This window comes from Maniola jurtina, chromosome 20, assembly GCF_905333055.1.
Source record: "Maniola jurtina chromosome 20, ilManJurt1.1, whole genome shotgun sequence".
NCBI lineage: Eukaryota > Metazoa > Arthropoda > Insecta > Lepidoptera > Nymphalidae > Maniola > Maniola jurtina.
The window spans coordinates 11,163,419-11,188,356 of NC_060048.1; the positions used below are offsets into that span (position 1 = coordinate 11,163,419).

Here is a 24,938-nt window from a genome sequence, read left to right on the forward strand (position 1 = left end):
ATACGGTTTTCACTAATATATTTTAGTAAGCTTCACTTAACATTTAGTGTTTATTTCATGTAAATCGGTTCATAAATAAAAAAGTTATGTCAATTTAAAGAATCACGCTGCCCGAAAAGTCACTATTCCACGCGAACGAAGTCGCGGGCACAGCTAGTACAAAATATGTCTGTGAATTAATATAGGTACTATTCTAAGCTTATGAACCAAAACTAATAAACTTTTAAACTTTAAGGGTGTCTGGCAGGGGGTTGCCACAATACTAAGTGTCTGGCAATGCATGACGTGATTTCTAATCCTATTACGAAGAAAATATAAAAAAATTAGACTTTATACTTTGACGTAAGGTTTTTTACACCTTTATCTCCCAAAACCACCATGTTCCCAACTTCATAGTCGCTGATCGTTCTTTCCTGTGTTGGGGTCAAGAAACTTGAAGAAAACTTTCAGCTTTTTAAAATAACGAAGGTCTGGCACGCGCTGGCTCTTAGTCCATAAACACATCTACCTATAAATGAGGACTAAATGACATATAGAAAAACAACGCAAGAACAAGAAATATATTAAAAATCTTTGTGTAGAATACACCTAAATACCACTTTATTCATCTTGAAAAAATTTTGTAGAAATGAAAAAATACTGATAAAAAGTTTGTGTCTAAGTTTATCTTTGTTCCTCTCTATAAATCGTTCAACTCTCGGTTTCAACGGACCACACATAAATCAGTGAGGCTATTATTAATAATGGATTTATCTCGTAATAATCCAAGGCCCACCTGATCGGTTCAACGCCACTAGAGCAACCAGTCCGTCTGGTTATATTGACCACAGCAAATTTACACCTCGCTATTGATTCAACGCGCGATTTACAACCTTATAACTTTAATAATATCATCAGCGGGGTGTCCGCCATTTGTAAAAGTTACACTTGCCGCCATTTATGTATTTATTTATTTTATTTTTTAAACTGTATCGCGGAATGGAAATGGCAGGACGAGTATAGACATTATAGAATCAAATGAGCGATAAATAATAATTAAGTGAAGAGTGATCGACAGACGAAATCGATAAAAAAATACCTACTTTAGATTGACATAAATATAGTACCATCGTTTACACCTCTAAAATATGAATGAAAAGGCCGTGCCTCTAGAGTTTTAAAAAGGAAAAATATATGAAATAACTTTATAAAGGTATTTTATATGGAGGAAAGATATATTTAACGTAAACTGTATAGTCACTGATCATTTCATAGTAAGGTGGTGTACAGAAAAACTCAACCGAGTATATATTTACACCACAATCGCAAAAACCTTGTAAATATGCTTTATTAACAAATTAATTAATTAATAAATTAATAAAATTCTTTGCCAATAATGCTTAGTTAAATAAGGATAGAAGACCATTAAATAAATGTGTAGAGATTGTAGAAGTGCGCGTGCCAGACCTTCTAACTTTCGACGTGCCAGACTTCTAGCTTTATAAAAGCTGAAAGTTTTTCCGCGTATTATATCTAACAAAAAGAGGAACGATCAGGGAACACCCTAAACTAAATTAATTAAACTTTTAGGGCGCCTCGCAGGGGTTGCCACCACACTACGAGTATTTGTCTGACAATGCATGACGTGATTTATAATACTATTCCTAAGAAAATATAAAAAAATTAGACTTAATACATAGACCTATCTTGATACTTAGACGTAAGATTTTTTTACACTTTTATTACCGGTTATCTTCCAAAACCACCATGATTCAAACTTCATAGTTGCTGATCGTTTCTCCCTATTGGGAGGCACGAACTATTTGGGGGCAATACGCAGATAAACTTTCAGCTTTTATAAAATAACGAAGGTCTGGCACGCGCTGGCTCTCTCTCATTTAGGTGAGGAATGTACTAAACACCCATTATTTTCTCTACTGTTGACGTCCAAGTAATTATAGCACATATGATTCAAAGCGGAAGTGTTTACTAGGAAGCGGATACCTACAATTCTTAGGGGCATTATGTAAATGATAATTAATTGTAGGTTCCAAGAAAATGGAGACCAAACGACAACTCCGAGAATAAAGTGGTTTAAAAATAGAATTTTATTTTTTTCAGCTGGCGATAGCTTTTGATCCCTCTACAAGTATCTACAGCTCTACATAATTATAGGTATAGAGTAGAATACGTTATAATAATATTATGTGTTTTTTTTTTTTTACTAAGGCTTTTAGGTAGAGTTCAGCTAGACAATTAATTACTCGATAATTAATCGATTAAGACCTAGTGATAATAGACTACATTCATTTGACCATTCAAAAGCAAAAGTTTCCTTTGCATATAAAGTATTTTAAAGCTAAACTTTATATTATGCGAAAATTAAAAATAGCACTGCCTTTAAAATATAGAGCCGGTAGATAGGCTGGAATATAAGAAGAATTAAATGGTACCCGCGGTGGCTTCATCCGCGTCCATTTAGGTTTTCAAAAATCTCGTGGAATCTCTTTGATTCTCCGACATAGCAAGGACCGTACATTTTCGGTATACAATCTATTTCTGCAATAAATTTCGACACAATCGATTAAATCGGATGGACCGTGGAAAGTTAACAGACAGACAGACAAACTTTCGCATTTAAAATATTAAGTAATATAGATTATACACACAGGTAAATTGCAAACTTCAAAATTCGAACTAAAAAAAAACGAACGAAGAAATGAAAAACTTATGTAGGTAGGTACGTTACCATTTCACCTCTTGATCACCTCTTGGTAAGCCTCAACTTGTTTTAACCAACTTCAAAAAAGGAGGAGGTTCTCAATTCGTCGGAATCTTTTTTTTTTTACAAATTCGCTTCGAAGTTTTGGAAAAGCACAGACACCTTTTTAATGACAGCAATATACCACTGGTTACTCGTCGCACGTTCAAAGGAAAGTAGAGGTAACAGTAGAGTAAACAGAGTTATGAATGAGCTCGGCTGGCGGTCGCGGCCCACGCCCACTATCGGCACACGCCTTTGAGGAAACCGCGTAACCAAAACAATTGTCCGACTTATTTTATTAATCAGGCTACACATTGAAGAGTCTTGCTGCATACTCGCCTACTCCTCTAAACTCTAAACTTAACCATAGTATATATACAGTATACTATCGTACTATGGTAAAGTAATTTACGTAGAACGAACAAAACCCTCAAACGAAAAAAGGAGTCTGATGAAGTTTTTTATTTTTTTTGGGACACATACAGCTTTTACCCTATTTCTTAGCTACTTATTCCTAGTTACATATGAAATTTTTAATATGATAGATAACGTAAATCAGTACATAACTATACATACTTACATAGTGTTCACTGATTTACATTATCTACATAATTTCGTGAAGATTCCACTTCTACCGTGTGTGATTTGCACACATGTTTTTCTTCTTGATGTTTCGATGCGGTGTTAAACGCGAATTATACAGTGTGTAGCCTCCATTACATTGACTAAACCAAAACAATTCAAAATACAGGGATAACTCATTCATGTTTGACGCAAACGTGTAATTGCAAAATATTAGCGCTCTTTAAATAAAACCCATGATTCAATGAGTATATGTGTAAATTCCTTGAACCCAGTATTTATACTCGATGCTGCTAATTTTCTGTACTATTATGGGTGCATCCGCATTGTTTTACAGTCATAACTCATATTATCATCTCATATTATAATAACATTAAGTAGCTTTATTCATATTATTTCGTATCTATGTACTTATATTTTTAATTTTACTCTAGTGTTTCTATTATTAAAGAATTTTTAAGAACTTTTAAATACGTACAATTAAAATCGCAACTGAATCGAATTTTGTCTCTCTGGGAAGGTTTTTGACAATAGCACAAGTTACTATCGTAAATCGTACTTTTTCAGACGAAAAATAATATTTTAAGTGGTCTCACAGAATTCAGTGTTCTATGTCGTTGAGTCGTTTGTTATTCAAAAATCTGGATAAGACTATTATAAATGTTGGTTGAATTTAACGGAATTTTTCGTCTTATCCAGACTTTTTAAAACAACTAACTTAATGACATAGACCGCCCGCTCGCCCTACACTGAACTCTGTGTTTTAAAATAACTCGGGTTCTTTTCTCTAAGTATTGTAATAATTTGGTAGTTAAATTGACCTGGGTGAATGAATTTTTTTAAACCTGTATATTAATTGATGTTATTGCTCCAAATGGCGTATTATAAAAGGTAAAGGATATCGACTATCCTATAAAAACTTATTAGGCAAGGCTTTTTTCACAAATGCTTATAATATATTACGCTAATATACATTTTAAATTTAGCAATATATGCAAATGTATCTCAATTTTTACATAATACTTGGAAAAAAATCACATCTACAAACAGCTGATAAGGTCAATAGCATTTTGGTTCTTTGAAATTGAGAAATTCAAATATGGAAACTGGTTTTTTTTTTACTGACATCATGGCTGACTCTAAATTCTAGGCCCTTATGTATCTGTTATATAATATCAAAACAATATTCCAATTTAACAATCAAGTAGGTAGGTTAGGTAGGTACCTGACGAACTTCGCTTAGCGTCTTTGCCGTGGGAACTGGGAACGTGATAAACTGTTAACTTCTCGTAGAAAAATTTATAAAAAAAGAGAGAGAAGAGAGTAATTGAGTTCCCGCGAGATTTTTAAATACCACACACATAAGGAGTCGCGGCAATATCTAGTAATGTATATCATTTCAATATGTTTTAAGTGACGTGAAATATAAGAACAAAACAAACAACAAAATTCGCAGCTACATACCAATTATATTCAACACAATTTATAGTATGATTGTTTTGAAATTGGAATAAAAAAATGGCGTAGCCAAGAGTCAACTCTTGGCTACACTAAACTTGGTTGCCGTGTTTATTTTTATTACGTTGTAAAAATCGTCTGGCTGCAAAGTTAACATGTCAACGCCGTCTGGCCGGCAACATTTACTTTTTAATTTATTACCAGGCGAACCCTGAACGTTCTTTGAAACTTTGTACTGGCAATACTCCAAACACTCTCACAATATTGGATGTTAAGTATTATAGCTACTAACGATTTTTCATTCACACATCCGTTGCGTGGGCGCCCATTCATAATAAAGATGTTTCTCTGTTAAAACTTTACATATTAAATTTAAATCATAAGCATCTTAAGTAATAAAAAACCGGCCAAGTGCGAGTCAGACTCGCGCACTGAAGGTTCCGTACTCGGGTATTTTTCCAACATTTTGCACGATAAATCAAAAACTATTATGCATAAAAATAAATAAAATCTGTTTTAGAACGTATAGGTAAAGCCCTTTCATATGATACCCCATTTGGTAAAGTTATCTTAATTTGAAAATTGAAACCCGTTTTAATTTTTTTTAAATGATGTAACCACAAATTCGCGATTTTAAGATTTATTCCTGTACTTGTGCTATAAGACCTACCTACGTGCCAAATTTCATGATTCTAGGTCAACGGGAAGTACCCTACAGGTTTCTTGACAGACACGACAGACGGACGGACGGACAGACAGACAACGAAGTGATCCTATAAGGGTTCCGTTTTTACTTTTGAGGTACGGAACCCTAAAAATGTGAAATAATCAATCTAATTTATTATTCTTATCTAAAAGTCGATTAGAATTCATACAAGTTATGTAAATTCGTACGTAAAATGCAGGGAGCCGCTGGGGCGTGTGGACTGTGGAAGTCCTTACAAGATGTCCAGTATTGGACATCTATCAGGTGACAATGATGACGATGGTTATAGTGGTCTGCAGGTTATAAATAAAAATATCTACGTAAGTATACCTACCCAAATGTTTTTCCTAATTTTGCCCCTACCGGTTTAAAAGCGTCTCAGACGACGGTAATTACGAGTATTACCGGTTATTTAAGGAAAAAATTAAACAAATCCTATACGTCAAGAAATACGAAAAAAATGGACGGAGTGGGATCTAAGAAAACTAGTGCACTAGCCCCGGCTTCTGTACAGTGGAATTTTCAAAAATCCTAAAAAACGTATTGCCTACTTCATTTTAAATTGAAAGCCGAAATACCAACTTTCATAGAAATAAATTCAAAATGAAGAACTTTCAGACAAACTTCCATGAGTTTAATCCCCTATTTAACCCTCTTATGTATACATCCGGGTGGACTACACTTTCAACCTATTTTACCTATTTTAGGGGTTGAATTTTCAAAAATCCTGCCTTTCAGTCCGATTCGTCCAACAGTTCATAGATCCTTTTCGTTTTAGGTACCTACCTATATATTTTGTGCGTTGATAGACCTCAGACAGCACAAGTCTTTTTACATGTATGGATGATAATAAGATCTGTGGCGCCGTTAATTGCGAATAAATACGTCCGCGGCGTCTTTCTTAAATAAACAAAATGACTCATGTCTTCTATTAGATAAGAGTAGAGTAGTTTGCGGATGCGCGTAATAACTGTCAGATTATACCGTGTATTTTTTTAAATAAAAACTAGCGAGCAAACGAGCAGGCGGGTCACCTGATGTTAAGTGATTACCGCCGCCCATGAACATTTGCAGCACCAGAGGTACCGCCGATGCGTTGCCGGCCTTTCTGGAATTTGTTGGTCCGCCCCATGAATAACCCCACGTCGTATCTAGTAATTCGATGAAATATGCATATTCACGAGAGTTTATTATCTACCTATGATAAAATATGGCGCCACTTCAGCCTATCAACTGTCAATTGTTTGATAGCAAAAGATTTTTAAGGTAATTACTACTTGACAAATCGCAAAAATGCTGTACTTTGAAGTAAATTGTTTATTTTTCTAAAGCATTAACAGCTATTAAATACATGCAATTAAAAACTTCAGTCTGTGAAGATTATAAGGGCCTCTTTTTATTTAGTATACATTATCCCAATAAAAAAAAAAACCAAGTTGAAAACATTGCTGTTCGCAACTTGTTCTGTAAAAGTTTTCTTTAACATCTTGATACTTTGAAGCCAATCTCCAGAAAATGATATGTTTAGGTTTAGCAATCAATTTTAACTGTTAGTTTTATACTAAATGTTTTTCGTTTCTTAAATAATCTAAAACTAACCAAAAAACTTCCTGTGCTATTTATTTTCTTGCAGGCGCTCTATGGAATTCAGTGTCCACTGGACTGTCATGGCGGAAGGACTGTGCGCGTCATTTCGTCGCAAAATATTATTTAAAATGAATTTAAGCTTATTATTTTTGAATGAAAGTTGTGTTTATAATCGTTGAAAAATAAAATAGGGATTTTTTCATTTCTAAATGAAGCCTGCTTATATACTAAAATTTATTCGAAAGTTACGGTTTTACCAGGTAAATACTCGGAGGTTGTCATAGATTATGATGACAGATAGTAAGTGTTCTAAATAGGTATTATACCTATGTTTTTTAGGAGATAGCGCGCCTCGTTTCGGGCGCCGTGTTCCGAAATGGATTTCGTAGTAGTGCAAGTTTGGTGTAAGTCCCACATGACGGAGGGGTATGCGTCAGGCATTTCCTGTGTACAAAAAAAGACCTATATTTCGGATCCATTTTTCATCACTGACATCATGCACTATTCAAAGACTGGTCTTCAAGCATTGAGGAATTTTGGACGAGAGACATCTCGAAGGTTCCCGAAGGCTGCCTAACTGAGTTAGATTTGTCGGCTAGCTAGCTTTTTTTGAAATTGGACCTACTTAGCTGGATTGTGTGTTAGAGATTTCTTATGAGATATTATATGTACATAATATAACCATCATAAGGAAGCTCAGATTCATGCTGCGGGCAATGGGGAGAGCCTAAAGGTTGGAACGCCATTTCTGCGGCCGTGTTTCCTGCCATATATATGATATATACCATAGATACCTGCAAGCCAAGAGTGAATAGGCATCTTCCAGGTAAGCGTGCTCCAACTTGGACCTCATCATTGCTTTCTTTAAAGCATGATTGTCGTCAAGCGCAAGCGCAAAGGTTCAGGCGGCGCAAACCCGTAGCATGTGGAAGACCCTATTAAAGACCTATGTTCACTGTGGACGTCTGTCGGTTGATGTTGATGATTATGTCTTTAGTGCAAGTAGTTCAGTAGTTTCAGAGTTTATCGATAACAAACAAACAAACCTTTCCTCTTCATAATATATGTACTTAGTAGCGCAAACTTGGAAAAAATCTCGTGGAAACTCTTTGATTTTCCGAGATAAATGTCATTTTACCTGGCAGCCCTAATCAATTTTATCACTGATAATAATAACTAATTCATAACCGTTAAACCTAAGAGTCAAAATCTCGTTTTTCTAGTCGAGTTCCGTAGGCTCTTTGAACTCATCGCATCCCAAGAAAACCTACCATTAGATGTAGGAATAATGGAAAGAGGTCACAACCCTCAGCAATAAAGAATACGATGCGGAGAGAGATGTCACTCTCAAGGTCTTTAAATGTATCCATGCAAAAAACCACGTCGACTGGTTGCTCCGTTGCAGCGTGATTGAATATTAAACCAACAAACACACTTTCGCATTTGAAATATGGCCAATGATTATAAGAAACAGTTTAAATCTCTCTCTGCTCTCCGAGAGACGTTAGGCAAAGTGAACACGAATTATGACACTTCTGTGTTCTTATACAAGCTTAGGTCTCTCAATTTTGTCAATTAATGTCAAATTTCTTTCTCAGATCAAAACCTAGTAAGTGGTTTAAATTCAAGAGAAGTTTAGGCCGTAGTCTTCAACAAGAAACTCGGCGGTTGCTCTTTTCAAAGATTTGATATACAATATTAAATTGCTTAAAACGCACATAACTGAAAAGTTAGTAGTGCGTGATTCCAGGATCGAACCCCCGACCTTCGATTAGGAGGCGGACGTTCTAACCACTAGGCTATGACAGTTTTTAAATTAAAGGGGTTTAAATATTTTAGTGTGAAGACTGGCCTACACATTTATTCATTAGATGTGCATCACTTTCTTTTTTAGGGTTCCGTACCTCAAAATGAAAAACGGAGCTCTTAAAGGATCACTTTGTTGTCTGTCCATTTGTCCGTCCGTCCGTCAAGAAAACCTATACAGTACTTCCCGTTGATCTAGTATCACGAAATTTGTTCTCGGATTTATTCCTTTACTTGGGCTATGAGAGTTGAGACCTATCTACCTGCCCATAATTCTAGGTTAACGGGAAATACCCTATCGGTTTTCTTGACAGACACGACAGACGGACAGACGGACAGAAAGACAGACAACAAAGTGATCCTATAAGGGTCCCGTGTTTCTTTTTGAGATATGCAACCCTAAAAACATTATGTAAGTATGCAAAGTATTTCCCTTGCAAACCATATTTAACAGTTGACATGTAGAGGTCATTGACTTTTCCTATCTTACTTTTAAGTTTTAATGCATCATTAAGTATTTACTGTTTTGACATGGTATTTAGATAATGGGTGATATTTATTTTATTTAATCTAATTCCTTTGAAAAACTTAGTAAGGCGCATTAATCTATAAAAAACCTAGCCAGTTCATAGACTTACTATGTTTTAAAATGGTCAAAGCGACTTACTAGCTTTTAATTTTACTTTAATGTGGGTGTCCTTACAATACAACGGGACATACTATGAAAGTTAGGCTTATGACATAAAACGATTTTCGGAAAAATGACATTTACTTTGTTTTGATATGGGGCGGTCGATATAATTAGGTACTAGGGTAAAGGCTCAAGTAAATGAACAGATTGGACGTTATTACATGTATTAAGAGCTGGAATAAAAAACCGGCTGATATACCTTTTTTAAATATTTTCTTACAAATTCTTACACTTTTTTCAATTTCAATTTCAAAACCGTGTTCCGTTCAAACCGTTCAAAAGTGCGTGTGCGTGCGTCCATGTGTGTGTGTGAGTGTGTGTGAGTATATACTTGTCTGTATGTTTGTACGAGTGTTTGTTAGTGTGGTATTGCGTTGTATAACCACATGAGTAGCGAACAGAGTCAAAGCTTCATACAAGCGCGCTACGATAGGTACACTACTACAAGCTTGAGGCGCGTGTGTGCGTGAGCACAGGCGCTACGTCGCGTACGGAGAGAAATCGGTTTATACCGGCTCGGCCTGTGCTCAAGCTCAGGGGCTGCAGTACACGTCGCGCGTCGTGTTTTCATTTAATTTAATGTTAATGATAATAATTTAAATAGTGTTTAAAATCTATTTTCTTGAACTGTCATAGATTTTGTTCAAAATCAATATCTGAGGATCCCTAGGATCACAAAACAGGATATTGTTACCAAATTTAAAAAAATCGACGCCATTTTGAAATTCTTTGTTAATTGACCGATTTCGTTCAAAATCGATATTTAGAGCTCCCTGGGATCACAAAATAAGAAACTGTTACCAAAATTTAAAAAAGTCGACGCCATTTTGAAATTCTTTGTAAATTGACCGATTTCGTTCAAAATCGATATTTAGAGCTCCCTGGGATCACGAAATAAGAAACTGTTACCAAAATTTAAAAAAGTCGACGCCATTTTGAAATTCTTTGTTAATTGACCGATTTCATTCAAAATCGATATTTAGAGCTCCCTGGGATCACGAAATAAGAAACTGTTACCAAAATTTAAAAAAGTTGACGCCATTTTGAAATTCTTTGTTAATTGACCGATTTCGTTCAAAATCGATATTTAGAGCTCCCTGGGATCACGAAATAAGAAACTGTTACCAAAATTTAAAAAAGTCGACGCCATTTTGAAATTCTTTGTTAATTGACCGATTTCGTTCAAAATCGATATTTAGAGCTCCCTGGGATCACAAAATAGGAAACTGTAACCAAAATTTAAAAAAGTTGGCACCATTTATAATTCTTTCTAAATTGACTGATTTCGTTCAAAATCGATATTTAGATCTATCGATCGATATTTAAAGATCGATATTTAAACTAGGCAATCACAACAAAAACAAACTTTACCATCTTGTTGAACAAATAACTATTGTTAATTAAATTGTATCCTCCAGTGCCAACCCTACCAAAATAGTTATAAATTTTGCCTCTGTTTGCTACTCTGTGGTATAACACCATGTTAGTAAATCTTAGTATATTTTTAACCGACTTTAAAAAAAGGAAGAGGTTCTGAATTCGTCGGTATCTTTTTTTTTATGTATGTTCCCCGATTACTCAAAGACGCCTGGACCGATTTGGATTTTTTTTTGTTTGATAGGGTATACTTTGCAAGTGGTCCCATATAAAGGTAAAGATCTGATGAATATCTTTGAAGATGGAGAACAGAACTCCTCAATGGATAAGAGCAAATTCAATTTTTTTTTTAATGTATGTTCACCGATTGCTCAAAGACGCCTGGACCGATTTGGATTTTTTTTTTTTTGAAAAGCTAGGTATACTTTGCAGGTGGTCCCATATAAATTTGATGAAGTTCTGATGAATATCTTCTGACATGGAGAACAGAACTCCTCAATGGATAAGAGCAAATTGCTCGCGATCAGTGTAATTGCTTAGTAAACAGTAGGGTTTTAGCTGGGCATGGCACATTATTATAGTACAGTGGGGCCACTAAAAATTTTGAAATAAAAAATTTTCAAAAGAAAAATAAAACCGACTTCAAAAACCACAATAACTTAAATTATTTTTTACTTTTTAGTGTTTGTGATTTTGAAGTCGGTTTTATTTTTCTTTTGAATTTTTTTTATATTTATTCTGGTATTCTTCTTTCTTGGATATGGATCCCTCTTGGGTATCCCCATTTCTCTCTGTCTTTGGTACTATCAAGCTAATTTTCTCTCGCGATTTGCACAATAGCATTAGACCAATGCGTCTTCGGTCTACCTACCTGTTCTTCTTTCATCTGTAAAAATCGATACAATATGACCATTTGGATTTCAGTTTTAGGGCATGTCTCAAGGTGTCTGTAGGCTTTGTCTTTTTTCTTATGTCTTCAATTCTCACTTTGAATATTTTTTGCTTAATTTATGCACCTTGCCATCGCCCTTTAGCAAGTCACTATTTCTTTTTATATTCTTTGTCTGGACCCATGTTTGGCTGGCATAGGTAAGGCATGGCAGGATGCATGTATCTATAACGGATCTTTTAAGATGTACTGGGTAAGCTCCTTTCATTCTTTCCTTTTGTGCCCAGTAAAACAAGCATACTCGGGCTACTTTGAGAACCCATTAGCAGCTAACAGCAAGGCCTGGACTCCAATTTTTATATGTGGAAGCTGTATTTCCTCGTTGCGTTTATGAGCAAATAAGAATAGTTAACTACTTTTACTAAAAAAAAAATTTATAATTTGGCGCGAACCATCTAAACACCATGATGATTATTATTTCTGCGTTGTGAATATTACCAGAAGAAACAGCAAAAAAAATTGTTCCAAGCGGCTCTATTGTAACTTGCAGTCTACAATTTGAACGATTCTGACTTCTGGTGATAAATCTGTACCTCAGCCCCAACCCAGTACCTCTAATCTACCATTTCAAGAACTTTCAGAAGGTAGTGACGATGTAGTGACTTTTTTACATCTCAACTTAGACCATTCAATCAAAATTATTTGGATCACTTAATGAGAGATCTTAGATTGTCTAAAAAGCATCAGAACATGTGGCTCAAAGGAACAAATCTGATAACATCAGACACTTGTGTTACGGTATATTATTCTCACTACTCTTAACACATTCAGTAGCTGATGTTGCACTTCCAGCGACTTGGATGCAACAAGAGCGTTAAGTTTCATTTTCTCTGTAGTCATTTGGACTGTTTTCCAGAAAATTTAGGTGACTTTCAAACTAAGATAACTATACCAAAGGGGATAATATCATATGAAAGGGCTCTATTATACATTCTAAAACAGGTTTTATTTATTATTATTATGTAAAAGAGTTTTTGATTTATCGCGCAAAATGTAGAAAAAAATATACAATAAGTCAAAAACTGAAAATCTGACATTTTTTTTAAATTCCAAGCCGAAAATATACTTAAGAATTTATTAATAGGAATCGAGAGTTTATGCACTAGATAGAGTTTGTTCATTCACTGAAATTCCCAGTTCATTTACTGGCAATTTATCCTTTTGTTAAATAAAATAATTTATAATAATTAATACCACGCATTTTTTTGCGTTTTTGATATTTAAATAATTTAAGAGTGTATACCTACTGTGTATAGACACAGATAAAAAAAAATATAAAAATTATATATAGAACGATTCTCATATATCTTAATTTTAGGTCAAAGTCAGGGTAGTCATTCATTTACTGGATCTTTTACCCTCCTACGTCAAAATACTAAAAGTCCGCGTAAATTTCGCAGATTGAAATGTCTGCTTGATTAATTGTCAATAGAGGGTCATGACATGTCGAAATTGCTAGTTTGAAGGGGAAATCGTCAATGTCATTCGCATAGGTTTTCCTCGCAGATATGGGATACTTGGCTGAGTTTGCTGTAGGCTTCTTCCATCTTCTCAGAGGCGTGTTTGAAACCATCTTAGCTTTAGTTTTAAGCTTACGTAATTATTTATAATCACCATTATATATCTACCTACATCATTTATCTTACAAATTCAACTACATATTGACAATCACATAGTGTACAATGGTACCTATTTTGAATGCTTTGAATTTGAATAGAGCTCGCTTTATGGACGATAGTGATACAATCTAGGTTTGTATAAAACAGTCAGTAGGTACCTATATACGAGTACCACAGAAATTCTCCCAACAGAAACAGATTTTCTGTATCGTGCAAAAGCCTTCTGTAAAAAAGATTTGGATTGACGGAAGACGAAGGTTGTGCCACGAATACACTCGACCGCAGAGTGATAAGTACACACGTCCACATAGCTTTATAATAAAAAAAATATATTTAAAAAAAATTCATCATCATCATTAGGCAAGTAACAAATTTCATTATTTCCGAAAGTAAGTAAGTACATAAAGTAAAAATTCACCATACCTACTGCTCTGTTTTTTAATTTTAATCACAAAGGACTCTTTCTGCCTGTTAAAAAGCGCTAATTTTAAAAAGTGTTGAAAGTTTGAAAAGTCATTTTTGAGTTTTTTTACAAAACCTACACTGCTACGATCGTGATGAGATATTTTTAGATAAATCTTAGGTCTTTGGACTGGACATGAAGTCACCTAGGCTAAAAAGTTTGAGGACCCTAGTCTAGACCATAATTCACTATCTAAACGTTTAGTCTGTATGAAGTTAATCTTTACATTTGAATACTGCACTTGTAAAGGCCCCCGGGTCAGCTATTTATTGGTATTTATGAGAAAATTTGCATCTTAGAGAACAAGACTTAAGGAATAAGCTACCTACTTCGGTTCAGTATAGCATGTGACACGTCAATGAGTTATTAATAGGTTTTCGATGCTAAGGTGGTGAGACATATGCCTACTATTGTCCTGCAATGGCCGAGTCAACGCCCTTTCAAGGTACTACTTTAAATAATGTGTCATTCTTACGCACACACGCACATTCATATTGAGTCTGTGAAATAGTAATTGAAAAGAGCGATGAGCGAGGCAGAGAGAATGTAGAGTGTCTACATTATTGGTAAGTCGTAGGTCTACAACCATAGAGTCTACAACTTTACTTACCTAGTTTAAAACAAAAGAGAAACTTTTTTACAAGTAAAACTGTTTTTTTTAAACTTACAAATGAGTCTGTCATTTTCACAGATAGCCAATACAACAAAATGTCATATCGCATCATGATTGCATCCCAAAAAATATCCCGAAATTATCCTGGATATTTTTTGCGACATTGCATTTATTTCATTTGATACTATAATTCAATTTTGTCTTGATTGCGGGCTAAAACATGGTCGGGAATGTTTTTTTTTTAAGAAAATACGAGCAATTGGTTTGAAAACCCAAAAAAAATACAACAGGTAGATAATCTAGGCATTATAGGTATAATTTAAATCTTAAGGAGTTGCTTACTTGTGTTATTCGGTGTACATTTATAGGAAGGTCAGAGCGTCGCGGTTTTCAGTTGATATTACTAGTATACATGGAGAGGTTAAGATATTATACGGAATATGTAATATATATTTATATATTATATAGGGTATATCTATTATTTGGGATTAGAAGCAAAGGTTCTAATATAACAGTAACTCAACAGTTAATATTACTTGAAAAGTCTCACTGAAAAACTTGATTGGACAATTCTATATGTTCATCGTCTCAAGAAATGTTTTTTTTTTTTGGCAAAATTCAATGGAGTACAAAAATATTGTCAAACTGAAAACAAGAAAACCATTGCCAGTCCAAATGAGCTTCAAATTGCCGTTTTAATATTAAGACATGAATTATTTAAACAATTTTTTTTTATAATAATTTATGTCTCAATATTCATGTCGCATTCATAGGGATCCTCTTAAAATTAAGAGGATCCCTATGAATGCGATGACAGCTTGCAGATGGTCGAAGAAGATAAGAAGATAAGTAGATAGGAAGATAAGTCAAAACTGTATGGTTCCATATACCGAGCCTAGCAAAGAACTGGCCATAATTTTTGATATCAGTACTTTTAATGGCCGAAACTTTTTGATAGGAACTGACACCTAATTTCACATGAAATGTTTGGGATATGTTTTATCACTTTTCAATCACGCTGTATAAAACGGTAATTTATGAATAAAAGTTTAAAAAGCGTGAAATAAAAATTAAATTAAAAATTTAAAAAACCCCCGACACATAAACCTCTAAAAAGTAAAAAAATAATAGGTAAGTATGTATGGGCCCTTTAAGAATAGTATAAATAGTAAAGTTTTTATCCAAGCGCTCGTTGCGCCAGGGGACCGCTACCTATCGTAAACTATGAAAGTCATCTGTTGTAGAAAGAATAGTCTTTAGCGGTCCCCCGACGCAACGAACGCTTGGATAAAAACTTTACTATTTATACTATTCTTAAAGGGCCCATACATACTTACCTATTATTTTTTTACTTTTTAGAGGTTTATGTGTCGGGGGTTTTTTAAATTTTTAATTTAATTTTTATTTCACGCTTTTTAAACTTTTATTCATAAATTACCGTTTATTTGTGCCATTCTAAAACCCAATTTCTATAATAATATAAATCCAATAAGGCAGCTAATATCTCTTCAAAAGTAACATCAATGTTATGTTAATTATACGTTCCATGAAATATTTTTGACCGAACATCACTAAATCCACTAAATCAAGAATTATCTGAATGAGTCACATAGTTCAACACGACCAAAACGAAATATCTCTTTCTAACATGTCGTTGCTTTAAAAATGTACCCATTTTACGTAGTCGTATAATAGTTCGCTTTTTTTAAGATATACGATTAAATTGAAATCGACTTTCATCCGATGAAATAAGGAATAAAGTGGCTTGTATGTCATTTTGTTTGTTATTGCATGTCAAATTTTTATTTGACATAACTTTCAAAAACCGGTCAAGTGCGAGTCTGCCTCACACATGAAGAGTTCCGTACAAGTTTTTTTTTTATGTAATGACAATTCAGTTGTCGGATTTTTCTGTTTACTTGGGCCACAGGAGTAGAGTGCTTGGGCTATAAGATATTGCTACCTGCCTTTCATGATTCTACGTAAACGGGAAGTACCCAATTTATAAGTTTTGATTCTCTTGAAAGATGACACACAGACAGACAACGAAGTGGTGAAGGAAAACATCGTCAGGAAACCTGCATGCTTAAGAGTTGGCCATAATGCTCCCTCAAAGGTGCGTGAGGTCTGCCAATACGTGCTTGGGCAGTGTGGTAGCTTCTCATTCTGAGAGGAGACTTGTGCTCAGTAGTGAGCCGGCGATGGGTTGATCCTGATGATGATGAATTTTAAACGTATTTTGTCAAAGTAAATAAGCTGAGTTCAAGCAGATAAAATATAAAGAAGGTGCGCCTAATGCATCATCCAAACCTGCGCGACAAATCGACTACGATGCGGGAACCTCAGCCGCGCGGAGGGTCATCGCCTCCTACGATATTTAATGGTGCCATGCACACCTACGCGACTACATCTTTTTTTTTTCTACAGATACCTACTGAACCCTAAAAATAGTTTGACTATGGTTTGGGTTTGGTTTGATTGTTCGTGGCCTTTGGTTGACTGTTGGATATTATAATTGAATTGATGTTTTCTCGTTTAACTGTGATTATAATATTTTATAAATTAGAAACTCCGCGCCTACGATCCAAAGTATCGGAGTTTTCCAAAACATTATTTTCAAATAAATAATTATGTATCTAAGCAACGTCCATCTTGACAGCTTGACATTTGCCAATTGACATAATATTATGAACCTCTGTTACAATAGTGAAAGATCCCAGGGCCACCAGCCGTTACGTATTTTCTGACGAACGAAATGTGGACGATTGAGTAGTGTTAGTATGTACTAAGAACGCATGCCTACAGACCTGCTAGCTTGCTTAGACGGCCAATTTTCAGGTATCAGGTAATCAAGGTACATAAAAACATTACTTACCTCATGTAAATTCTCCAATTTTTTTAATTTTTAGCTGATTTTTTTTTATATTAATAATTAATTGACATAAGTAAACTATAAGAGAGTGAGAGAGAAGTCAATATATCCTAATACATGTCTTACTCAGTCTCATGCGCGTAGATAATGATGCCCTCGCGCTCAAACCCACAGAGGCATTAAAATTGAATTTAGGGGATAATTGGATCTGGATCGGTCTGTCTTCTTGTAAAAGGTTTTAAAATAGTTGTCTGGTGGACAAATATAAAAATGGAGCATCAGAATTTACGTGCAGTTAAGTAATTACTTATTTTGGGAGCTTTAAAGCGTCTGCAAAGCAATACGGCCGACGCGGGAAGTGTCTGGAAGTATTGGCGACATATTTTTAAGGATATTGCCTAAAATATACGTAAAAATCAGTTTGGAGAATTTACGTGAGGTAAGTAATGGTTTTATGTACCTTGATTATCAGATACCTGAAAATTGGCCGTCTAAGCAAGCTAGCACGTAGGCTAGGCATGCTTTCTTAGTACTTACTAACACTACTCAATCGTACATATTTCCTGTGTCAGAAAATACGTTACCTCTGGTGGTCCTGGGATAAAAGTAATAAGAAAACCAGAAAAGAGCTGATAACTTCCAAACGGCTGAACCAATTTTTTTGGATTATAGCTAAGAACACTCTCGATCAAGCCACCTTTCAAACAAAAAAAACTAAATTAAAATCGGTTCATTCGTTTAGGCGCTACGAGGCCACAGACAGATACACAGATACACCGATACACAGATACACAGATACACAGATACACAGATACACAGATACATAGATACACAGATACACAGATACACAGATACACACGTCAAACTTATAACACCCCTCTTTTTGGGTCGGGGGTTAAAAATAGTGAATCATTCTATGCGAGAAGGCTAACGTCAAAGCAACCCGAGATGTTCGGTTCACTCTGTCTTCGTATTTGGGTCATCGCAGACATCCGATATTCGCAGATAGAAATCGCGCAGACTCGCGAAGGGCAACTACTGAGTGATTGATGATTGTGGAATTAATACGTGGAATGATAAATTAATGGGCTCGTTCATTACTCATTGCCGAGAAGTGCATGTTGCATTGTTCTTGGCCATCTTAGCAATAAACTTGATGAATGGTATCTTCATAGTCCGAAACGCTATTGGAAACCTTCAAGTATTTTGTGGTGTTCACTCGATCATAGTGATGAAAACTTCATTACAGAAATCGATTTTAGCCATCAAATAGCTATTTATATCATCAGTGTGTTTGATAAATCATATAACATGACAAATGAGGGGTATTGTAGTACCTACCCAGTGGTAATACAAGTACCAAATAATTAGGTCCATAGATCCTTGAATAGGTCATGTCTGTCGCAGAACCGACGGCCGATGGGGCAGACGTATGCCCCATCGGCCCGCTGGACCGATGACCTGAAGAAGGGGCCGAGGAGCGAGGGGATGAGGAAGGTGGAGAACCGTGTTGGGTGGCGCGCTCTTGGAAAGGCTTATGTCCAGCAATGGACGCATACAGGCTGATGGAATTGAATGGTAATCCTCTCGTAATCTCTGCTACTTGACAAAGACGTTCAAACGGTCCTTCGAGTTCACAGAAGTTTATTTCCGCGATCAGCTGTTTGCAGGGTTGCTACGTTGGATTTTACCTAAACAAAACGGGTATCATGCTACTAGGGCTCATTATTTTTCAGTGTAACTTTGAAACTACACATTTTTACGGAAATCTGACAAACAACAGACCAAGATTAATGTTTCTAGAACGTTTCTACATTTAATTTAATTTGAGTGGTTATTCAAATCAGATCTATGTTTGTATGAAAAGCGCTGGGGATCGTGCTATTTTTACTTGTCATAAGTGACTTTTTATTAAAGGCAATTAATTATTTTATTTATTTGTAATAGATTGCTTCACCAAAGTTTAAATACAGCATAAGTACTAAAGATAGATTCTGTTTTATTATTTCTTGAAACGGGATATGGCGGTTAAGTATTTCTTGATACATTTAGGTGCAGCTCTGGGGCGATGGGGCATAAATCGACATCGGAGACGACGCTAAAAATATATTCGACAGACGCTATATCTATGCCTGTTAACTAGTTCAAGAATAACGATTTAAGTAATGCTATATCCATACTTCGATACTAATATTATAAATGCGAAAGTGTGTCTTTCTGTCTATCTGTCTGTCTGCTAGGTTTTCACGGCTCAAAGGCTGAACCAATTTTAATGTTTGGAACAAAGTTAGCTTACATCCCGGGGACGGACATGGGCTACTTTTTATCCCGGAAAAGCAAAAAGTTCCTACGGGATTTTTCAAAAAAACCTCAATCCGCACGGTCGCGGGCATCATCTAATAGGTGATAATTTAGTTTACACACAATCTCTAAATTAGCTATTGGGTTACATGCCCCGTAGCGTATCTGCTACAACGCTATCCACGGTGAGAAGTTAGAATAGGGCTTTCTCCGTAGTCCGTACTACATTAGAGAACCTGTGTTTTCAAAAAATAATCGAAATTCAATTCGAAAACATAGGTTCGTTTGTTCGATTGGTCGGTCACACAAAATGATTAACGCCCACTGTTTTTTAACCCCCGACCCAAAAAGAGGGGTGTTATAAGTTTGACGTGTGTATCTGTGTATCTGTGTATCTGTGTATCTATGTATCTGTGTATCTGTGTATCTGTGTATCTGTGTATCTGTGTATCGGTGTATCTGTGTATCTGTCTGTGGCCTCGTAGCGCCTAAACGAATGAACCGATTTTAATTTAGTTTTTTTTGTTTGAAAGGTGGCTTGATCGAGAGTGTTCTTAGCTATAATCCAAAAAAATTGGTTCAGCCGTTTGGAAGTTATCAGCTCTTTTCTGGTTTTCTTATTACTTTTATCCCAGGACCACCAGAGGTAACGTATTTTCTGACACAGGAAATATGTACGATTGAGTAGTGTTAGTAAGTACTAAGAAAGCATGCCTAGCCTACGTGCTAGCTTGCTTAGACGGCCAATTTTCAGGTATCTGATAATCAAGGTACATAAAACCATTACTTACCTCACGTAAATTCTCCAAACTGATTTTTACGTATATTTTAGGCAATATCCTTAAAAATATGTCGCCAATACTTCCAGACACTTCCCGCGTCGGCCGTATTGCTTTGCAGACGCTTTAAAGCTCCCAAAATAAGTAATTACTTAACTGCACGTAAATTCTGATGCTCCATTTTTATATTTGTCCACCAGACAACTATTTTAAAACCTTTTACAAGAAGACAGACCGATCCAGATCCAATTATCCCCTAAATTCAATTTTAATGCCTCTGTGGGTTTGAGCGCGAGGGCATCATTATCTACGCGCATGAGACTGAGTAAGACATGTATTAGGATATATTGACTTCTCTCTCACTCTCTTATAGTTTACTTATGTCAATTAATTATTAATATAAAAAAAAATCAGCTAAAAATTAAAAAAATTGGAGAATTTACATGAGGTAAGTAATGTTTTTATGTACCTTGATTACCTGATACCTGAAAATTGGCCGTCTAAGCAAGCTAGCAGGTCTGTAGGCATGCGTTCTTAGTACATACTAACACTACTCAATCGTCCACATTTCGTTCGTCAGAAAATACGTAACGGCTGGTGGCCCTGGGATCTTTCACTATTGTAACAGAGGTTCATAATATTATGTCAATTGGCAAATGTCAAGCTGTCAAGATGGACGTTGCTTAGATACATAATTATTTATTTGAAAATAATGTTTTGGAAAACTCCGATACTTTGGATCGTAGGCGCGGAGTTTCTAATTTATAAAATATTATAATCACAGTTAAACGAGAAAACATCAATTCAATTATAATATCCAACAGTCAACCAAAGGCCACGAACAATCAAACCAAACCCAAACCATAGTCAAACTATTTTTAGGGTTCAGTAGGTATCTGTAGAAAAAAAAAAGATGTAGTCGCGTAGGTGTGCATGGCACCATTAAATATCGTAGGAGGCGATGACCCTCCGCGCGGCTGAGGTTCCCGCATCGTAGTCGATTTGTCGCGCAGGTTTGGATGATGCATTAGGCGCACCTTCTTTATATTTTATCTGCTTGAACTCAGCTTATTTACTTTGACAAAATACGTTTAAAATTCATCATCATCAGGATCAACCCATCGCCGGCTCACTACTGAGCACAAGTCTCCTCTCAGAATGAGAAGCTACCACACTGCCCAAGCACGTATTGGCAGACCTCACGCACCTTTGAGGGAGCATTATGGCCAACTCTTAAGCATGCAGGTTTCCTGACGATGTTTTCCTTCACCACTTCGTTGTCTGTCTGTGTGTCATCTTTCAAGAGAATCAAAACTTATAAATTGGGTACTTCCCGTTTACGTAGAATCATGAAAGGCAGGTAGCAATATCTTATAGCCCAAGCACTCTACTCCTGTGGCCCAAGTAAACAGAAAAATCCGACAACTGAATTGTCATTACATAAAAAAAAAACTTGTACGGAACTCTTCATGTGTGAGGCAGACTCGCACTTGACCGGTTTTTGAAAGTTATGTCAAATAAAAATTTGACATGCAATAACAAACAAAATGACATACAAGCCACTTTATTCCTTATTTCATCGGATGAAAGTCGATTTCAATTTAATCGTATATCTTAAAAAAAGCGAACTATTATACGACTACGTAAAATGGGTACATTTTTAAAGCAACGACATGTTAGAAAGAGATATTTCGTTTTGGTCGTGTTGAACTATGTGACTCATTCAGATAATTCTTGATTTAGTGGATTTAGTGATGTTCGGTCAAAAATATTTCATGGAACGTATAATTAACATAACATTGATGTTACTTTTGAAGAGATATTAGCTGCCTTATTGGATTTATATTATTATAGAAATTGGGTTTTAGAATGGCACAAATAAACGGTAATTTATGAATAAAAGTTTAAAAAGCGTGAAATAAAAATTAAATTAAAAATTTAAAAAACCCCCGACACATAAACCTCTAAAAAGTAAAAAAATAATAGGTAAGTATGTATGGGCCCTTTAAGAATAGTATAAATAGTAAAGTTTTTATCCAAGCGTTCGTTGCGTCGGGGGACCGCTAAAGACTATTCTTTCTACAACAGATGACTTTCATAGTTTACGATAGGTAGCGGTCCCCTGGCGCAACGAGCGCTTGGATAAAAACTTTACTATTTATACTATTCTTAAAGGGCCCATACATACTTACCTATTATTTTTTTACTTTTTAGAGGTTTATGTGTCGGGGGTTTTTTAAATTTTTAATTTAATTTTTATTTGTCTTTATCATTTCTATGGGATAACGTAAGAGAGAGCCCTATACTAACTTCTCTCCGTGGATGGATTACGTCAAAATGGTTAACGCCCACTGACTTTTTTGTCTTTATCATTTGAATGGGATTACGCCACAGAGAGACCCCTATGCTAACTCTTCTCCGTGGATAGATAGTGACGTAAAATAACGTCCAGACCACAGATAACTAGAACACAGGTCCAGACCTAGTCCGTCCTAGTTATTTGTTGGGATCTCTGTGATCTCTGATTAGCTATGTTAGCTATGTTTGGTTTGGTTGTTTGCTTTTCGATATAATAATGCTTATCTTATAGTTAATTTATATTTGAAAATATGAATTATTCGTCAAAGATGGTATTTTTAAGAGAAGTAGCCGGGTTTCAGTGTTTGAAGTTTATCTTGTTTACAATAATAGTTACTATTGATGTAAATAATAACGAATGAAACAATATTAAAATATAGGTATCTATTAAAGTGTGCATAAGTACCGTACCGCAGATACTGCGACCGCAATGTCTATGCCAAAATGAATAATTTTATCAGCACCCGGATGAAATCTTAAAAACGCACGAGTAGCTCCAAGCTCGATATAATCACTAGGTATAATTTTACTTGAAATCGCCGGATGTAACATAAATTATTGTGTTTCATACTAATATAATATTTTTTTATTTTAAATCCTGGTAAAAGATTGTTTTAGATTCGTTTCAACAGAGCTTTTAGTCACTTTGCAATAATATTTGTGAATCTTATTTTTCTTGTGCTATTTTTACCTGATTTAAAAAGGGAGAGAACGGATATTTTTTTACGACTTACTTTTACTACAAAACAGCGTCGAACTGATTTCAATAATTTCTTTTTCATCTGAAATAGTTATAGGCATAGGCAATAAATATTACAGCGTGTGGTCAATACGTTGAATATTTCTAACACTCATCAATCAATATGCAAACAAATCACTCACTTTGTAATAGCCTAATGAACAGTAGAAATTCAGCCAAGCACTAATCAATACAACCCATACATGGTTTTCTTTGAGAACCCGACTTATTTACTAAGTAGTAAGTACCTACTTATTTACACTATTTAAGAAGGTGCAGATGTATAGAAGTAATAGTCCTAAGATGTACATACAAAATACCATAGGTCGTTACGAACGCAGTTTGCGTACGCGCAGGTCGTTTGATTTCCCCGCTGCGTGTGTGCGTGTGTCGTATGCCCGCGCACGCATGTGTGCGTGAGCCGCGGCAGACTTCTTGGCAACGCACACTGTTAGGGCGCGTTTAGATTGAACCGTGTTAAGAAACTTTTTACCATTTATTAATAGCCTTTAATGGGCCATTACGGACCCATTACAGGGTATAGACCTCTATCATTGTGGAGCACGTCTAGTTTTTAAGGCCGGTAATTGGTATAATCGCCATCGCGTACGGGTGATGGGCAGCGCTTGTTATAGATAATAAATGTTAGAGTCGGAATGCGAGGTATCTGGTGTAGGAACGTTAATCCGATAGGTACCTACCTACCTACGTTCACATTCGGCCCGGATTGCTGGAGGTTTCTAGCCCAGTTTTTGCCTTTCAACTAAATAGCGTATAGATTATGCGGGCAATTTGCCTTAATTGCCGTCAGTTGAGATATCCGAAAATAACCAGTTTAAACTACTTAAGTTCATTAGTAATCCTGTCTGCTGATTTTCCTTACTTGGCTAGTAGTTAGTAGAGGTAATACTTGATAAAGTCAAACACAAGATTATTTAGGTACTATTAAACGCGAATGATTTTCAGTCAATAGGGAACCTTCCTGTGGCAACAATAAATTATTTCTCAGTGATTATTAATAGAGGGTCTTCCAAAATACGTAAAATCCACGTCTTTTGTTAGTTTTAAGTGTAATAACAATTTTGAATTATCGTTTAAACAAAAAAAAAAGCACGCCACGCATTGTGTCGTCACATAATACTACAGTAGGTACATATTTCTAAAAAGCTCGCATATTAAGCGCGTGTTTTGACGTTTGATAAAAAGTTACTGATTTGACTAGTTTGACCCTATTAGTGATGATCACAACGCAGAACTTTGGGCTTTATTATCGTTGAACTTCTTCTTCCTCTATA

General features: G+C 35.5%; 1 protein-coding gene and 1 long non-coding RNA gene across 7 annotated transcripts in view; one reads left to right on the forward strand and one right to left on the reverse strand.

Moving 5' to 3' along the window:
- LOC123875575 (CHH-like protein) overlaps positions 1–24,938 on the reverse strand; it is a 110,321-nt gene that overhangs the window by 30,634 nt on the left and 54,749 nt on the right. Inside the window, exon 1 of one of the 6 annotated variants that reach the window (XM_045921485.1) lies at positions 2,729–2,897. The exons of 4 other annotated variants lie outside the window; for them this stretch is intronic. In XM_045921485.1, coding sequence (XP_045777441.1) covers positions 2,729–2,731 — 3 coding nt within the window. In that variant the 5' untranslated portion in view covers positions 2,732–2,897. Of the gene's footprint in view, positions 1–2,728; positions 2,898–24,938 lie in introns of those variants that run through there. One more of the 6 variants, XM_045921480.1, reaches the window with a different exon arrangement.
- LOC123875581 lies at positions 1,027–15,294 on the forward strand. Its single transcript, XR_006798174.1, has 3 exons — positions 1,027–1,039; positions 4,643–4,648; positions 15,222–15,294. It is a non-coding gene; the product is annotated as an uncharacterized LOC123875581 (long non-coding RNA).